General features: G+C 34.7%; 1 protein-coding gene across 3 annotated transcripts in view; it reads right to left on the reverse strand.

The window, feature by feature from the left end:
* The window catches only part of LOC114030626 (transmembrane protein 65-like), a 49,094-nt gene that overhangs the window by 4,536 nt on the left and 24,606 nt on the right, over window positions 1-19,952 (reverse strand). Inside the window, exons 2-6 of one of the 3 annotated variants that reach the window (XM_027845481.1) lie at window positions 18,027-18,122; window positions 16,492-16,536; window positions 9,861-9,928; window positions 5,867-5,921; window positions 2,009-2,051 (exon numbers count right to left, since the gene is read on the reverse strand). In XM_027845481.1, the coding sequence (XP_027701282.1) occupies window positions 2,009-2,051; window positions 5,867-5,921; window positions 9,861-9,928; window positions 16,492-16,536; window positions 18,027-18,122 (307 nt within the window). The remainder of the gene's footprint in view (window positions 1-2,008; window positions 2,052-5,866; window positions 5,922-9,860; window positions 9,929-16,491; window positions 16,537-18,026; window positions 18,123-19,952) is intronic. The other 2 variants (XM_027845482.1, XM_027845483.1) reach the window with 2 other exon arrangements.

A 19,952-nucleotide genomic window follows, 5' to 3' on the forward strand; every position in this document is an offset into this window, starting at 1 on the left:
GCCCTTATCTTCATGAGAAGCTTGAAGTCATTAAAAGATCTTTGCAATTTCACAAAAGTCTTGTTTATTGATTATGAAAAAGCATAGGGTTAGGTAGAACAAAACACTACAGTATATACTGTCTTACAAGGTTTCTCCCATCCACACATCAAAATTGTTCAAGAACCCTTAAAAGAGATAATCCTGATCAACCACCCTTAGAGTGTAAGCTCCTTTCAAGTAGGTATTGTTTCATATCTTGTGTCTGACACACAGTAGGTGCTTGATAAATGATTGTTGCTTAATTCATTGATCAGGTAAGACATATGAACAGAGATGCATCCTTGCCAAAGGTGTCTGACATTGTGACAGACAAGATCTAGTGCAAAGTATAGAGTGAAGAAAAAGTACCGAGTGGAGAGGTCAGGATGTTTATGGATGGCATTGTACTTTTCATGGCAAACACCAAAGTGTTGACAATCTCTTGGAAAAGTCTTGTCAGCATTCAAAAGTGGTGAGTCTGACCATCCACAAGGAAAGATCAAGTAGATGAAAGATGTCTATTTCCTGGTTTGATAACTAATTGAGCAATAAGGCCAAAAAAACTGCAAGGAACCAAGAATTGATTTTAAAATGTTTTAAAACTATTTAAACGTCATTTTAAAATGAGCACAAACAGTTTTTTTAAGAGTTTGGCTGTGAAAGAAAAGAGAAAGGATGGTAGTTAGGGGAAGGTAGGGTCAATTAAAGGTTTTTTAGGGATTCAGGAGATCCAGGCACATTTTTAAACATTTGAGTAGTCAGCCGACTAGGAAGAGAGAGGGTTATGAAAGGTGCAAGTTCCCCAAGAAAATAGAAGGAGATGAGATGAAAGTAATTTTACAATTTTAAGGCACACTTTTTTTAAATGGCCTTGAAGTACTGGCTACAACTTTGAAATTATACCTTGTAAATTTTTTTAATCTTGCAAAAACAACAGAATTAATTTATATGAGCAACTCTCTACTACCTTAGCAAAATTTCATTAATTCCAAAAATATTTTAAACAGGTTTTGCAGTGTTTTATGTTTAAAATATATGACAATTAATGATATAAAGCCTTCACCACTTGGCATATGGAAGGCATTAAGAATACATAAAAGAACATTCAAAGAAAACTGAAGCCCTCATGATTTGAGAATGCCTAACAGAATCAGAAAAGAAAACCAAAGATTCTGAAATGTAAAAGATATCAAATCCATGCCATGCTGCATTCTAATTCAGAGATGATTTTATAAATGTAAAAGAGAATTAAATACTACTAGATTATAAGATCCATGCAGGGAGAGATCACTTCTTACGTAAGCTTTGTTTCTCCTCCAGCACCTAAATGCAGTGGTCGGCACATAATGGCATTTAATAAAAGATGAGTGATTTGAATTATTTCAAAAAATTCTCTCTTGGTTTGGCTGACTTTACTCAACACATCCAAAAGCATCAACAGTGGGGACAGAGTAAGTCAGAATCACCTACCATATCATTACAGAATGTGACAACTTAGATGACCCTCAGTCCAACCTAGCAGAGTGCAGAGCAAGAGGGACTGGGCTTATTTATCACCTGTAAGACCTTGTACAAGTCACTTATGATGGGCGATGGCCTCTAAGGTCTCATCTAGTTTTTACTCCTTGAAGAGCTAGTCTGCAAATGCCTCTTTGCCAGCAGCTCATCTAAGATTTACAGGGAATGACAAAATGACTTTTCTAATTTTGCCCTGACATTTATTAGCTATACAACTATAGGCAAGTCTCTTAACCCCCTAAAACCTCAATGGCCTCATCTACCATGCCTGCACCTCACATGGAGGCTGTGAGGAGAATGTAAATAAAGTGCCTTGCAAACCTTAAAGTATTAAGTGAATGACAGCTACATTATTATGTTATGTTATAAAGTTTTCTGATCATCATAAAGCCTTAGTTCTGAAAATCTCAGTTAAAAATAAAATGTACATTCTTGCAAATGTTTCAAGTTTTAAAAACACAAAACTTACCCAAGTCCAGCTAAATCTGAAACAAGATTTCCCAAAGCAGCAGCTAAAGGATTAGAAAAAATTATTTGAAAAGTAAAATTAGAAAAATGCTTACCAAAAAATCATAATTCAGAGACTCTAACATTAACATATTTCCCAAACTATGTGAACTTATGACCACAGAATAACTGACCAAGATAGAAATAGCACCCCCAAATTAAAAAGCAAAAACAATTTCACAGAGGACATATTGTTCTACCTCCAACAATTAGCATTTTTTTTTTAATTCTAGCAACTGATGTCAACTCGTAGGGAGGTGCCAGTGGACATCCTAGGGAAAATTTCCTTGATCATGTGCTATATAACATGTGTCTAAAACTCCAATAAAGACAAAGAAGATATACTTGTCAAATCTGCAGATGACAAGAAGCTGGGAGGCAGAACTAACAGGATCCAAAAATATTATAGGCTAGAATGATTGGGCAAAACTAACTAAGAAGAAATGGAATAGGGATAAATACGAAATTCTATACTTGGGTTAAAAAAAATAAAACTTAAAGGATTTAGGAGGGAGAGATAGGCAGCTGTTGGTCTAAAAAAGATAGGGGATACAGGGATGGTACCAGAGCACAAGTTCAAGGAGTCAACAGTGCGTGACAAGGCAGCCAAAAAGCATCAATCAGCTTTTTGAATACCATGCAAATGTGCCTTCAGAGGCATAGTATATTTGTTTAAATCACTTAACATCTGAGTGTCAATCTCATCTGAAAAAAAAAGGATAATGATAATTGCAGTATTTACCTAATAAGTATATTATACCATCGCGTTTGATCATCACATGTAAAGCACTTTGCAAACCTTAAATCACTACACAGAGGCAACATGATGCAGTGAATTGAGGGCTGGACTTGGAGTCAGTAAGATCTAAGTTCAAATCTCCCGTGACCCACTTACTAGTTTATATGGCCCTGGGCATGTTACTCAGACTCCCTCAGTTTCTCATCTGTTAAGTAAGAAGTTGAACTAGATGACCCTAAAGTCCCTTCAAATTCGAAATCTATAATCCTATGATCCCAGAATGAGGGAGTTGGCAGTTCTGTCCCACTCTCCACTGGTCAGTCCATTTGTGCAGTATTGTTTATTTCTGGGTGCCATATTTTAGGAAGGATACTGTAAGGTGGAACAAGAACTGGAGATCATGTCATGCAAGTGTCAGCTGAAGAAACTAGGGACATTGAGCCTGAAGAAGAGAAAAATTGTATACACCATGATAGCTGTCTTTAAGTATAAGACCAGTTACATGTAAAAGAGATTAGACTTGTTTTGCCTGGCCCCAGAAGGTAAAAGTAGGAGCAATGGATAGAAGTAACAGAAAAGCAGGTTGAGCTTTGCTGTTGGTTAAAAAAAAACAAAAAAAAAAACAAAAAAAACAACTTCCTAGGCACAGCCATACAAAAGTGGGAAGGATAAGCTCAAGAGGTTTCTCTTTCCCCGTATTGTATTTCTGCTTATGCAAGGTGAAGGAACAGAGAGAGTTGAAAATGACTCAGGTTTTGACCCTAAATTACTGGAAGGGTGGTGGTGGTATACAAAGGATCCTAATTGTAGAACGGGAAGGGATCTCAGAAACCATCTAGTGCAACCTCCTCATTATACAGGTAAGCAAACTGAGGCCCAAGGAAGGTTACTACTCAACCAATGTCACCAAAAAGCAAACATCAGAGGGAGGATTTGAACCCAGATCTTCTGACTCCAGAGGCAAAGCTTCTTTTATTGTACTATAGTGCAAAATTTAAATCTCCAGTGATTCCCTATTAATAACTTAATAGATGCATCTCATAGTACACGGTATGAACCCCTCCACTATACCAATCACATTCTCCCCCACGTCAAAATTATTTATATATGTGTTTCTTCCTCAGTTAGATTTTAAGTAACTCAAGAAAAGTGTACATATTTCTATTTGTATCCCAGACCTAAGTCTTTGAGAGGCTGGAGAGCTCCATGCCAGCTATGTTAGAGAGCATTCTTAGAGAAGCACATGTCTAGACTGCCTCTGAGGTAGATGCCTTCCATATCTGAAATTGTACAGCTTTGTCCTTGGCCCTTCTTCCCTCTCACTTCTCTCTCATTTGGTGACCTCATTTACTCCCATGGCTTCAACATATTACCTCTATGGAAACGACTCTCAAATTTAAATTCTTTTACCTTCAATCTCTGTCTAGAGTTCCGGTGCTATACTTCTAATTGTCTTCTAGATATGCTATAACATGGCAAGTCCATAATGTTCAAAACTGAACTCCATCTCTCCCCAAATTCTTCTCCCTACTCAACTTTTCAATTCCAGTCAATATTACCATAGTAAAGTGAGAAAGGGACCAACTCGGAAATCTGAGGATACAGGTTCAAATCTTGCCTCCGACATACTATTATCGGTCTGACTTTGCGAAAGTCATTTAACCTCCCTGCGACTCAGTTTCCTCATGTGTAAATGAGGAAATTGGACTAAATGGCCTGTGAGGTTGTTTCCCATTCCAGATCTATGATCCTATGTATATCACTACTGTTCCAATCATCCAGATCTTTCCCATTCCACATCTATGATCCTATGTACATCACTACTCTTCCAATCATCCAAGACCAAAACCTCAGGCATTTCCAATTCTTCCTTCTCCTTCGCCCCATATAACCAGTCAATTGTCATGTCCTGTCAAATCTTTTTATTATCTTCCTCCTCTATCCCTTTCTTTCCATCATCACTGCAATCATCCTAATTCAAGTCTTCATCCCTTACTGCCTACTCAGTAGACTATTAAATAATTTTTCTAGTTCCAGTCTACCCTTTATCCAATTTACTCCTTCATACCACTTTCAAAGTAATCTTCTTAGTGGACCATTCCAGTCATTCCTCTAATCAAAGACCTTCAATGGCTCTCTATTACTTACTGAATAAAATCTTCTCATAATACACTGAACCTCTTCTCTATCCTGATCATATTCTCTCAAATCAAAATTTGTATGTTTTTTTCCATAAATTGGATTTTAATGACTTTAAGAATAGTGTCTGTGTTGTATTTGTTTTTGTATCTCAATCACCTAGCAGAGTATCTTGTACTTTTTTCGAGGTCCAGATTTGTATAGAAAAGTTCTAGAAACTCCACTAATGAAGACTTGCAACCTAGTCATAACATATTCTTCAAGAGTTTTTTCCTAGGGCACTGAAAATTTTAATGACTTTCCCATGGTTACACAGCCAGTATGTATCAGAGACAAGATTTAAACCCATTCTTCCACACTGTAAGGCTGGTTTCATGCACAGTAGAAACTGATTTTGTTGAACTGAATTTAATTTGTTGAACTGAATTTTCATCATCTGCCTTCAATGTAAAAAACATAGCAACCATAAATCTCACCATCAAAAATGGAAAGGTTGTGTTAAGGGAAGAAAATCATATCTTACGGTACTTTTTCTCTTTTGCCTCTCTAATTTTCTACCTAATTGCAAATTAAGTGTGATATAGCAGAAAGACTATAGACATGTAGTCAGAAGACTTCAGTTTAAATCATAGTTCTACCACTTATATATTTTTATTCAGTAAGTAATAGAGAGCCATTGACGGTACAATCTATGCAAGTCAAAGGGAATGCTCAATGGGAGTAAATATATTGCCCAGGAGCAAAATATAACAAAATGTTTTGAGCTCCTCAGAAAGGTGCTACATAAATACAAAATGGGAGACAATAAATAATTTCTATTTTAAAAGACACTTCAAAGGCAAAATCTATTAGAACAAATTATCTTCCTCAATAAGAATTTTGGGGGAAAAAACTTTTAGCGCATAAACAGTAATAGAAAGATCTTTTATTTATATTACTTGCCTGCCATAGTTGAAATCCCCAAAATAATTCCAATAGACAACTCTATTTGGGTTCCCTAAAAATGAAAAATAGGAAAGACATTTTTAATATTTTAAAATGAAGTTTAAAAATAAAACATAGAAAACTACAAAACTTTATACTGAAATAGATATACTGATTATCTTCTTATTCCAGTATTACATATTATACCATAATAACATCAAAAAATTCTTATATCAGAGATTTCTAACATACAGTTTCATATTACATAAAGTATATAGCAGAGGTAACCTTAGAAGATATTTTAAAGTTAGGTTTTGTTTTTTGTGGAGGGAAAAAAGGAATATACATTACTATAGATATTGAACAAAATCAAGCATATTTTACAGAGAAAGACATTTTAGAAGATGCTTGAACTAAGAGAATACTTGCTCATATATAATTTTAATACTGAATGGTGACCTTTTTATTAATTTACTTTCTACTAAAAGACTAAAAAAGAAGACATTCATTTCCTAGGGACCCCTAGAATTAGAGGGCCCTCCAAATTATTCTTTAATATTAATACTTTTAATAATTCATTTATAAAGCTTCATACAATTTGAGTTTAGATGACTCATTTACAAAGAGAATTAGCAGTATTTGGGCCAATAAATCTATTGCATAAGACAAAGTCCCTTTTTATTTCTATAACACATTTAATCTAAGGAATTCAAAAGTATTATATAGACTTTTCATTACTCCCCTGAGAAAGAAATTAGATATTACTACCTCCATTTTAGAGATGAGGGAACTGGGGCAATAATATATTAAATTATTCAATTGGAATTGATTATGTAGAACTGGGAAGTAAATCCCAGGTTTTCATTTTCCAATCTAATCACTCTGCTACACTTCAGTCAAGATGACTGACCTCTCAAGTCTTTTACACTCTTGTCTGAGAACGTATAGAAGATTTGGAAACCTCTAATCGTGTTTCTGAGAAATATTACACTCTTTGATATAAGGGAATATGGAGTTACCTGTCAGGAATTTTTCACACAGTTGAAAGATGAAGATTTAAATTATCTTAAAGTTTGTTTTGTTTCATTTTTTCCTATGGGACGTCTTTGTTTTACCACTATAATATCTAATACTTGCTATATATGTGCCCCAAACAAGCTGATGTGTAAAAAGCCTACCAGGTACTTTTAATTACAAAGTGGTAACCAAAGTGAATTTTCAAAGAAATAAATTCAGAAAAGAAAAAAGGAAAATACAAGCAAAACAAAATGAATGATGCTAAGTATTTTAATCTGCTAGAAATGAAAAGTAACTTGGGTACTAATATAAAAGCGAAATAACTAGCAGCTTCAGCAATATAAAAAATATTTATTGCTTCTTTTGAGAGGAATGAAAGGGCAGGTATAACAGTGAAGTCGGAGGCGAAAATGTAAATAAAAATTATTTTTCAAGTAGCTGCTAACTCAGTTTCACATAAGAGACTTATTTGTCTTCTAAATAGCAAAAAATAGAGGTGGAAAATTCCCAGATAAAGCAAAAGACAGTTTTGGGGACAATTTAAATATAGCTGCTAGATCACTGTTTAAACCCAACTTAAATTATATTCAAGTATTTCAAAGTTTTGCTAATATCCATTGTAACAAAATTGGATGAAATATGATGCAATACTAAGTATATATAAAAATGATGTAAGAAAGAGACTGTCTCTGTATGAGCCAAAGCTTTACACCATACAGGTCAGATCCTAGTTCAGTGACATTTGCAGACTTCTGACTAGGAATTCTGCCATGAACATTGCTGGGGAAGCAAATGGTAAGGAATTTAACCCAGGCAGTTAAGGGACCTCAAGTGCCCAGTGAAACAGGGGAGGAGAAAATTAAGAATCCTGTAAATTCTTTTATTTCTATAACACATTTAATCCAAGGAATTGACATTCAATGCACAGCAGCACTACAAGGTAACAGTAAGATAAAACAAGACCACCTCATTTTTGTTTATTGCTGCAAGAATTCCCCAATAATGGCTTTTCTTTTTTGGTCTGAGGAGAAACTATGCAGGATGTTCTGTATTAGTTTTAGCTGTTACTATTTAGGAGATGAATCTTCTTTCAAGTTAGTTACTTTCTAAATGTCCTCCTTGTACTATGCAAAATAATAAGGTGTTTCTTTACTTTTTCACTATGGTATTATGTAATAAAAACTGGAGACTAATATCACAGTATTAAATATGTAAACATAATTCAATCAATGAAGCACTATTACTATAGGGAATCTGTCTGGGGCTTATAAATTCAGTCAATTCTCATATTTATAGAAACAATGTAATAGATAATCTGAAATGTTAAATAATCCCAAAAAATTTATCTTTGGCTTCAGAGTATGTTTTTTAATAAACATTTACGCTGACAAATAAGATGATCAGGAAATTTACTTAAAATAAAATAATGGGGGCAGCTAGGTGGCATAGTGGATAGAGCACTGGCCCTGGAGGCAGGAGGACCTGAGTTCAAGTCCGGCTTCAGACACATGATACTCGCTACCTGTACGACCCTGAGCAAGTCACTTAATCTCGACTGCCTCACCAAAAAAATAAAAAGAAAGTGCTTCAAATAAAATAATGAAGCCATAATGTGATTTGCCACAAAAGCATAAATCCTTATGATCTGCCATATATATGTGCATATTAAGTTAATTTTGTAATCAACTATTCACCATGGATATATTTATTATAATTATATATGATCTATTAACTATTTCAATATTATAGTGTACTAACTACATAATATAACAAGCTATACTCAGACACATAAAAGCAATCAACACTACATAGTAAATTCTGTTCTAATATATAAATGTAAGCAGCTAAATATCAAATAGGCATTATTTTCAAATGACTAGACTTTTTAAAATTATGTTTTAGGGATCAAATCCATTGCTACACCTCATGTATCCTATTGCAATCTTCTAGGGTCTCCAGTTTGTCTAGATTTTTTTCTGGTAAACTCTCAATTTCTTCCTTGGATTACTATTAACAATGAGAAGTCACAATTATGAAACATATTAATCTCTTTAGATAAGGAGGATTGAAAGTACAAAACACTACAGCTAAACTGTATTAATACTAGCAATACTATTTAATATGTTTAATTATACCTTAGGGAACTGAAAGATTTAATTCACTCCCTTCTTCCTCTCTCAAAAGTAAAGAAGATATTTTCTTTTCTTTTTTTAATTTTCTTTAATTTCTTTTAATTCTCTACTACTACGTTCATTTCTGTTCATTTTTTTTTAACAAATGCTAATCAATCCCCAAACTACAACTTCTTCCTCCTATTAACTTTCAGAGATAGTTTTTTATGGTAGAAAGAATGCTAACTGAAGCACTGGAGAGACCAGGGCTCAAATACTACCTCTGGTACTTACTAGCTGTATGACTATGGGTTAAGCCACTTAATTTCCTTGAATCTCCAGTTCCTCATCTGTAAAATGGGGATAATATTTGTAGTACCTCAAGAGTTGTTACGAAAGTCAAATGAGGTCAAGTAAGGTCATGTAAAATGCTTTAAGGGAAAATGTACAAATTTTTAAAATACAAACCTGTTTTGTAAACTAAGAATTATCTGTATATATCTCTAAAGAACATCAGAAAATATGTATATTTATGCATATATATGCAAATGTATGTACATATGTGCACAGTATATACATATACACATTTGTAGTTTTTTCTATTCAAAATAAGTTTGAATCACAAAAGAAGCAATTGAAAATATAAACCTAATCAATCCAAATTGATGATATAATCAATGCTGCACATTACATTGTGAAATGTTTCCTCTGAATCATTTCTTAAAATTTAACTAAGGTAAACAGTTTTTAAGAAATATAATAAGCAAAATAATATATTTTCAATACATAAATTAAAACTTCATAAATGAATGAACAAGAAAATGTTTAAGATCATATTAATTCCTTTACTAAATAAGAAGTGGGGGGGAAAAAAAGGAACTTACTGCAACAATCATAATTGCATTATCCAAAAAGCCAAACCCTACGAAAGGTAATGCATTGTGGATGAATACTGAAAAACATCAAAAAAACAGAAAAGCAATAAATACCTTATATAGTTTAAGGCTGCCACAACTTTAGCACAAAAAAAGGAAAAAAAAAAAAAAGAAAAACATATGGTCAAGTCTTCCAAAAGTCTTTGAAACTCATGGAGTTTATGTTTAATACAATATTTCTGTCATTTCCAGAATGAAACAGTAGTTAATAAATATTTATAGTCATGGTGCCTAACAGGCACAAACAATACTAAAGCTCCAAACTCTTCTAAACATTGTATATATATAATATGTAAAAAAGATTTGTTTACTATGATTGTGTGTTTTATACTGATAGAAACATAACAGGTACACACTTATAGAAGAAATAAAAATAACAAATAGATAAATAACTTTTCCATGTTTGACCTGGTCACAATGCTACTAGGAGTAACCTGTTTCTCTCATACATAAAGATATAATTAAACTTATTTCAAAATTAGGAAAAAAATGTAAGCTTTAGTAATGAATGATAACCCACGAAATCAGTAAACCCAAGTAAAATGATTCTGATAAACAAAGGACAGTATTCAAAATATCAAGAGAAACTGGTAACTTCACACAAGTCATAAACATTGACCTTCCAAATATGTAATTTTTCTCTCAACTTATTATCAATACCCAGAAACTTAGTTCATGTAACTATAGCAACTACTATTGTATTTAAAGGGAAAGCAATAGGATCCCTACCCAAAGGTAGCAACTATCCAGATGTCACCTTAATCTGAAGCTGGTTTTGAGGCCTATCCAGTGTAAACAAATACCCACATAGAGGTTGATCACAAAATCACTCAAGAAGTGGCCTCAGAAGTTATCTATTCTAAATCCCTTCATTTTACAATTGAGGAAACTGAGGTATAGGGAAATGAGGTGACTTGTCTGAGATCACATAGCTAATAAGTGTCAGGAATAGAATTTTAAATATCTGATAGTGTGCTTTGTCTACTGTGCCATACCTATCTTTCTAATATTCTACAGAAGTTTGTACTATTCAATTTACAAAAATAATAACAGCAGTTATATTGGGGCTCTCTGATCAATAAAGTGGAAAAAACCCCTCTAAATTCACAATGTCTTAATTTGTTGTTTTTCCTAAAGATTAACATCAAGGGAAAACTGTCAACAGTACCCCACTGAAACAAATTTTACATGATAGCATATGACAAGGAGCAGTTAGTATATGGGTTCAACTAATGACATTTCATAAAATTACTGTAAAAACCCTTACCTTACAAAGCAAAGCCAAAAGATAGCCAAAGGAGTTATGTGGTATGTTTTAATGCTCTTAGGACTCTTGTTAACTCCTGTTAACTCAAGTTTAACAGAATCCTATATGTCAGCTCTCACTGTGGTAAGCTTTGTAGCAAAAAAAGAAAATCTTTTTTGGCTAAACGCAAATGGTAAAAAGAACTTCTTACTCACGGCCACTACCAAGGATTTTAAGGACGAGGAAAAAAACAGTGAATCATAACCTAACTATAATTTCTTTTCATGTTCTACTTCTCATGATCTGCTTATGGTAGAAATGACAGGAAAATATACCTTAGTTAAGCAGTATGTTTAGTTATACTAAAAGCTGACAGAGATGATAAAAATTTAATAAACAACATAGCAAACTTCAAAGCAGTAGAAGAGACTCTTTCAATTACAGAACTATAAATTAACCCAGCTTTGATCCATTAATCATTCATCTTCCTTAACTAGACTCAATATTTCAGTATTAACATTTTAAGGAATCCATGTTATAAATGGGAATACTCAAAATCACTGAATTCAAAGCTAGAAGAAAACTCAGAGCCCATCTAGTCCAAATTATTATCGAAAAAAAGAGAAGACATCCTACAACACATCAGAAAAGTGGTCAGGAGACCTCTGTCCGAAATCTCCAACAAGAAGGAAGCCATTTCCTAAGAAGGCGGCCTATTCCACTTTGAGGCCAACTCTAATTCTTAGAAGTTTTTCTTTATTTCAAATCTAAGTTTGTTACTATGAAACTTAAGCCCATTGTTCCTATTTCTATAGTTTCTTCAACTGAACCTTTTTGGAGACAGGAGGAAGAGTTGAGAGGAGCAGAGAAGAAGTATAGAGTCGGGCTAGAAATGAGTGACAGGTTTGGAAAGGAGGACAGAAAAAGAGACTGACAGATGAACTTAAGAACTTTATAAGAACTACAATTCTTATAAAAAGAACAAAATAAATTAGTTTAGTTATTGACAATTAAACACCAATACACTATACTAACTATATCAGCAGTACCAAAGCAAGTACTAAAATCCCCAAACGTTTCATGAAAAAGATCTCGTTATATGGAGAGATGAGGCCCACATGAGGTAACTATGAAATTTATGGATAGGTGAAACTGCTTTACATAGGATATTTTATAATTTGTGCTTTAATCTGAATCTCCAAGATAGAGTTATAATAGTTACATATACATATCTTAACATTTAATGAAAATATTTTTTGGTATAAAGGATGTCTCTCTGGGAGAGGGGAGAAGGGTAGACAGGAAAAAAAAATTAAGATAATATTAAAAAAGATATCAATAAAAATCTATTTTTTAAATGTTTAAGAAAGGATCAGTAAGTTAAGATTTATTTTAAAATGGAATCAGAATTACCCTCCACCTAAAAATAGTTATCAAGAAAAAGCAAAATAGCATAGGGTGGCTTTGAAATCTTAACTGTACAATATCTTTATATTTACTAATCAAGGTAGTTGTCCTTTAATAGAAGTTTAAGTTTTATTAATAATGCAAAATAAGATAAAATACAAAATGTTTGGGGAAAGTACTTCCTTACTACCTGCAAAAAGAAGGTAGTTACTCATTTTGGTAAACAATACTTTATGGAAGAACAGGAAAGAGAGATAAGGAAAGGGGAAAAAAGAATTAGAATCGCCATTATCATATCTTACTCATTTCAATTGTCATTTATTGAGCATCTATTATGTGTTAAAACAGAATTAGATGCTAAAGGAAAAAAAAATCCTGCCTTCAAACTTGAAGGGAAGGGAAGGGAAGGGTGTGAAGACAACTTGTATACCATTAAGTACATACAAAATACAGAAAAGAGTATATACAAAGTAAACTGGGAAGGGGGGAGCAGAGAGCACTAGCTCCTGGGGTGGGGGGAGGGAATCAAAAAAAGCCTTTGATAGAAAGGAATCTCTCTCCTGGTTCTCCTGCTACCTGTCCCACTGAAGGGGGGGTTTTGGGGTGCTCTTAGATGCACAGAGGCACCCCAAGATCGTAGAAAAAAGCCCAAATCACGGCGCGGATCTGCCTGAATGAATTCAACTCAGATCTTCTTGCAGCCAGAGAAAGTTTATTAAAGATAAGCACATAGGCCAGACTCCAAAGGAACCCCAAACATCAGTGATCTAAATGGGGTTCAAGGTGGTCAGGTGATGCTCACAAGAAAGAGCAGCATGAGGCAGTCTAGAAAACTCAGAGTATGAGTGGGGGCTGGGCCTAGGGTGGTCAGGTCAGGTGACGCCCATCAGGGCGGGCATGAGGGGTCTCAGCTTCTAAGCTTGAGAACAGCTCAGCATCAGAATGGGGGAAAGGTGAGCCTTAAGTACAGACTGAGGGAGGAGCCATCCAGTTTGGAGTGACGGGAGGAGGGGTCCAAGGAGTGGCCAAGCAGTTTGGGGTGAGGGGAGGAGGGGTCTAGGGAGATCTGGATGGGGGTGGCCAGCAAGCTGCGGCAAAAGGAACACTGGCGCCTAGCTAGGATTAAGGGTGGGAATGGCCAGGAAGGCAAAACAATGGGAAAGCCAGTTGATGGGGGAGGTGGACCCTTTGGAAAAGGGTCCAGGTGAGAATTTCCATTTGGAATGTCTGAGTGATTTGAACAGACAATGAGAATAGATAATGAAGGGAGCTGGAAGGGGAAGTTTGCTTTCAAAGGGCAGTTTCTAAAACTTTAAGGGTTTCCTGGGACTGGTAAACAAAACTGAAACCAGGTTCCTTTCGTCAAAGAGATAAGTGAGTCTACAAGCAATCTAAAAGTTTTAAGATTTTTCTGGGAATTGTGGGTAAACCTCTTCACCACTGCTCCTTCTCAATTTCCTTTGCTGGGTCATCATCCAAACAACATTATCTCACTATAGTTGTCCCCCTATCCCCAGGTTCCATCTTGAACCCTCTTCTCTTCTCCCTCTATGCTACTTTACTTGGTGATCTCATCATCTCCCATGAATTTAATTACCATCTCTATGCTGACGATTCTCAAATCTACCCCTCTTGCCCCAAACTTTCTACTGACCTCCAATCTCCTATCTCCAACGCCTTTCAGAAATCTCAAACTTCATGTCCAATAGACATCTTAAATTCAACATGTCCAACTGAACTCCTTATCATTCCCCCCTAAACCCTCTCTACTTCTAAATGTTCCTATTACTTGTCAGGAGTACCACAATCCTCCCAGACTCTCAGCTTACAATGTAGAGGACATCCTCAACTCCTCACTATTTCTCACCCAGCCCCAATCCAATCTGTTGCCAAGGCCTGTTGAAATCACCTTTGCTACATTTCTCTCCTCTGACGCTGGTGCAGGCCTTCATCACCTCATACTTGGACTATAATACCACATAGCCTACCAGTGTGTATACCTGCCACAAGTCTCTCCCCACTCCAACCCATCCTTCATTCAGCTACCAAAGTAATTTTCCTAAAGTGCAGGTCCAGCCACATCATCCTCCTAATAAACTCCAGTGGCTCCTAAATACAAAATCCTCTTTTTGGCATTAAGAGTTCTCCATAACCTTAACCTAGTCCCTCCTACCTTTCCAGTCTTCTTACACTTTACTTCCCAACACATACTCTTTAATCCAGTGACATTGGTTTCCTTTCTATTCCACAAACAAGGTATTCCATCTCTTGGCTCCAGGCACTTTTTTCTGGCTGTCTTCCAATGCCTACCATGCTCTCCCTCATCCTGGCTTCCTTCAAATCCTAACTAAAATCCCACTTTCTTTTTTTAATAGTATTTTATTTTTCCCCAGATACATGTCAAGAAAATTTTTAGCACTCATTTTTATAAGACTCTAAGTTTCAAATTTTTCTCTCTCCCCTCTCCTCTTCTGAAAATGGTAGGCAAGTTTGATGTAGTTTACACATGTGCTATCATGTAAAAATATTTCCATATTAGTCACAGCTATGAAAGAAGAAACAGATCAAAAGAAAAAAAACCCACAAGAATGTATAAAGTAAGTGAAAAAAATATGCTTTAATCTGCACTGAGTCCATCAGTTCTTTATCTGGATACAAATAGCATTTTCCTTCGAGGAGTCCTTTGTACTTGTCTTGGATAATTTTATTGCTGAGAAGTGAGGGTCATTCATAGTTGATCATCACACAATGCTGTTGATAAAATCCCACCTTTTTACAGGAACTTTCCTACCCCCCTTTTAATTCCAGTGCCTCCTCACTTAACTATTTCCCATTTATCCTGTATATGGCTGGTTTGCACATATTTGTTTGCTTGTTGTCTCTCCCTTTAGAATGTGAGCTCCTGGAGGGCAGGGACTGTCTTTTGCCTCCCTTTGTGTCCCTGGTGCTTAGCACAGTGCCTTGGCACATCATAGGCACTTAATAAATGCTTATTTGTTGACAAACTGAAATAACACCTAAACTATTCCTTTAAGAAAAATAGAAATTCTACTAGGCAAAGGTGAGGAAGGAGAACATTCCAGGCAAAGGGGACTGCCTATGCAAAAGCACAGAACTGTGAAACGGAATGTCTACGTTTCAAAGTATTGCACTCCATTAACCCTTTTATTTAGTCTAGTAATAAATGGATTTCATAAGTCATAAGAAGTGCTTTAATATCCCTTGGAAAAACAGCCATTCAATAATTCAGTAATAGTTGCTGTTATAGCAATATTCAATATTTAACTCAAAATTTTAACCTTTCTAAATTCGTTATCAAACTTGAAATAAGCATCTTTCCCAAGGCAACTATGAGCCTAATGTCGAGATTTAAATCCCAGTTCCCACCTTCCTAAAACCAACTCTTCAATATTTTCCATACAATAATATACTTTGACTCATAAGCTTGTTGTGCTGGGAGGCTTTCCTTAATGCTCTGAGCTCACTCCAACACTCTCTTTACTAGTGCTTGGGGGAAGCAATACCCATCAAAGAACAGTCTACCTATCATTACAGTTCATATTCTCAAGTCCTATGATTCCTAACTCGTTAAAAGATGGATCTATTAACCAAAAGAGCAAATAAATACTTTTCCTAGGGAACTGAAAAACTCTCTACCACCAAAGCAGTTTTTTTTTCCCTTCCAAAGGATAGTTATTATACTTGAAATATTTTAAACTCAAGTTTTATCAATAAAATGCTCCACAGTATTGTGATATTTCTTAACAAGGATTACAGACCTTGTCCATCAGTACAATCAGTACATATCCCATAAGTACATACATATGATATACATAGTATATATTTAATTCACTAAAATTCCTTCTACTACTAAATAAAACCATCAAAATCTAAAAGATACACATTCAACATTTATAGAACTATTACCATATCTCAGCTGTCCCTGGGAAGGTGGTGGGGCCTCCAATTTTTCTATGGGGGAAAAAGCATATGATGCAATTAGTTACTTTTTCATACATTTCTGATTTCAATGTTGTATGAAACATTTTCTTTTTAATAACAGGAATTTACAAAAGATGAAAAAATCTGAATTTACTTTTATGCTACATTTCACTTAACCAGCTACATATATTATTTAAAGACAATTATTATTACCAGAATGACAATGATAATTTCACAGGGCTAGTAAATAAGAATAATCCCAGATCTACCCTGTTCTATGACCTTTGGTTAATTATTGAGGTCACCTACAATATGAAGAAGCCGTGTTGATCAATTAGTGTCAGATACACCACAAACTATTCACAATTATATTAGATCTGAAGATATTAATGATTTATAAAATATATGTCTACATTAAAAGCTATCCTGCAATTTTTCATACATTTCTAAAAAAAGAACCTTTCATTTATGAAAAAAGAACACAGATCTTTGAGGTAACCTTAAAAACAGCCATGGAATATATTTAAAATAATTTATAACAGCAGTAACATTCCTAGATCTGTGCCCTATGCCTTGGTTTTTTTCTTTTATTTTTTTACCTTGATGAAACCAAAAGAATCGTTTATGGACAATAAGGAACAAAATAGCTTTGTTCAAAGAGCTGAAAAAGTTACAAGTGCTAATTAACATTTCTAGTAACAGCACAAATATGCTAGTTTACAAAAACATATTTGAAAATTATAAAAAAATTCCTTTTGATAAAAGCTGGAATGTTTAAAATATTATCATCAAATATAAAAACTACATGATTACTCTATACCAGCAAAGCAGCAACCTGTCTACTCTGAAAGAAGTAATGATCTCACCAGCTATAAGTTCAAAACAGTTATACAATGATAGATAAAAACCATATTATCCATCTACCAACAAGAAAAAGAATGATCTTAGAACAAACATGAAAGAACTGTGTTAAATTCATGATCTTCTTTTAAAGATTCAACTCTGTTTTAAAGTAGATCTATTACAATGTAATAAAAAACATCATAAACAGAAAAGATACTAGTTGGGCTAAGATCTTTCTAATATAGTCACTTAGTTTCAGATAAGGCCAGATTTTAAAGAATTCAAGTAAAAATTAAATAGGATAGATATTATATATTACATATTACAAGGCACAATAAAGAAGCAATATAACATTTATGGCTTCATACTTCGCTAAGAATAAGAATATCACTACGCATAAGAAGGTACAAAGAGATTCACCAATAGTCAACTTGCTACCAAATTAGTTGGAAACCAAACTAGAAATATAATTTTTAATGTTAGAAATACACTGGACATCACAGAATTTGGAATTAAACAAGATTTTATTCCCTACAAGTTCTCTTTTACCAGTACACCACAACCTACTTTCAAGACATGCAAATACTTCTTCTGATATGTTTTTCAAAATATAATTTACCCCTGTAGTCCATATAGCTTTCTGGTAAAATAAACATGCAAAATAAGGGGTTACATACCAGCACTATCTGTTAGTTGCATTACTCTCATCATCACCACAGTTCTGACACTGTGAGGAGAGGTCCTTGTCAGTTGACTGGAACTTCTTGGAATACCTAAAATTCAATAAGCACGACCTTCCCAGTGGAATAAGAATTATATGGCGCCCCTGGCTTCCATCTCTTCAAACTGCCTGAATATTGAACAAACACATTAATGTGTTCTACACTGTGTGAAAAGAAGGTGTAAGGGACAGGTTTATGAATAAATGTGTAGTAGTAAAGAGACGTCACTCCAATAATTATTTTTCTTCTTTCCCACTACACATAAAGATCTGAGAAACAAAGGCAATAGGAAAATCAAAGATGGGGTGGGGGTGGGGGAATAAATACTGCAAGGAAGATAAAGCAAAGGTGAAATGGCATACAGGTGAAACAAAGCCATGATTTAGAATAGATTCTGTCTCTTGTCTAAAGTACTTGCTGAGAAATAGTAAGCAAGCAGAATGATGAGTTCTAATTAAGTGGAAGAAATTTAGTTAGAATAAATTCAAAGATATTTCAAGGATTTGTGATTTCATCAGTGTGGGTCCTACCTCCAATTGCAAAACTGCTACAACTTAGTAGAGCGTCTTTGAGACCAAAGAATTCAACACCCTGCAGTCAATCTGGTGCAAAGCCTTTACAAACTGTGTGGACCTGTCACTGACATGTTCCAGAAGTCTTTTTGTTTGATACAGTCCACAGAGTTAGTGGTCTATAGGCACAGCCTTCAAGAACTAAGCTTATCTACAGGCCCAACAAGGCATTTAAAGTAAGCTATTAGAGTTGAATCCATAAGTATAACTTTTTAAAAATAACAATTTACATTGTTAAGTTTTGAAGATTTGAATACTATACATAAACTATCCTGTGTATGCTGAATGTTTTGTTTGTTTTAACAAATAAGAGAAAAAAAAACCTTCAGAATATTTTACTTAATTCCTAGTTGATAACCAACCCTAACTGATTTTATCTTCCATTTCAAAAACTGGAAAACATACAACCCACAACAGAAATAAGTGTTACTTAGAGATTAAACAAGTACTAGAATTCTATACTATGGCCTAAAGACAGACCAGTCACAGATGTAATCTATGCTGAAATGGATCCAAGAAAAACTAAAGTGATTTTTGTACACAGGAGTAAAGAAGATAATAAACAAATACTAACTTTAGAGGGGCTCAGTTCTAAAATATATTATACACTGAGAGTTTTAGGATCTAGTACTTCTTTATTTTTCCTGTCTTTGATCTTTTTATACTACTAACACTATACTTAAACAATTTCTCCTTGGTACTTCTACTATAAAGGGGGTGTGGGGCAATAAGGAACTAAGTTATATGTGAATAGGGATCCTAGTCCACCTCTCTCTGGAAGAACATTCATTAACTCTCATCTCTGTTTTCTAAAGAGCAGATTTATCTATAGTAATCAGTGGCAGAACTTCAACAAAAAGAGAAGTGGGGGGGGGAGAGGGAGAGAGAGAGAGAGAAATGGGGAATATGATATGTAAGTGACTAAAAGGTAATGACTTCTTTTCTTTCAAGTTTCTTCAAGAGCCTTTACTCTCAGGAAAAAAGACTCAAGCAATTGCATGATAATATTATTTAAGTCTTCCTATTCAATTCAATTTACAAAGCACTGGTAGAGTGCCTACTATAGGGGAGGTATGGTGCTACACACTAAAGATAAAAAGATGAAAACAAAACAGCCCCAGCCCTCAAGAAGCTTACATTCACCTGCAGGAGAGGTAAGGTTAGGGGAGGGGCAGGAGAAGGAGGACACAGGAAAGAAATGAAGCATACTGAGGCAGGGAGGAAGGGGAAAAGTCCAAAGAAGGTGAGAGAAAGACAAAGATAAGGTGAGAAGCTGCCAGGCCAGGTTAGCGGAACAAATATTTATGAT

Source organism: Vombatus ursinus, unplaced genomic scaffold, assembly GCF_900497805.2.
Source record: "Vombatus ursinus unplaced genomic scaffold, bare-nosed wombat genome assembly UNPS02014973.1, whole genome shotgun sequence".
NCBI classification, from domain to species: Eukaryota; Metazoa; Chordata; class Mammalia; order Diprotodontia; family Vombatidae; genus Vombatus; species Vombatus ursinus.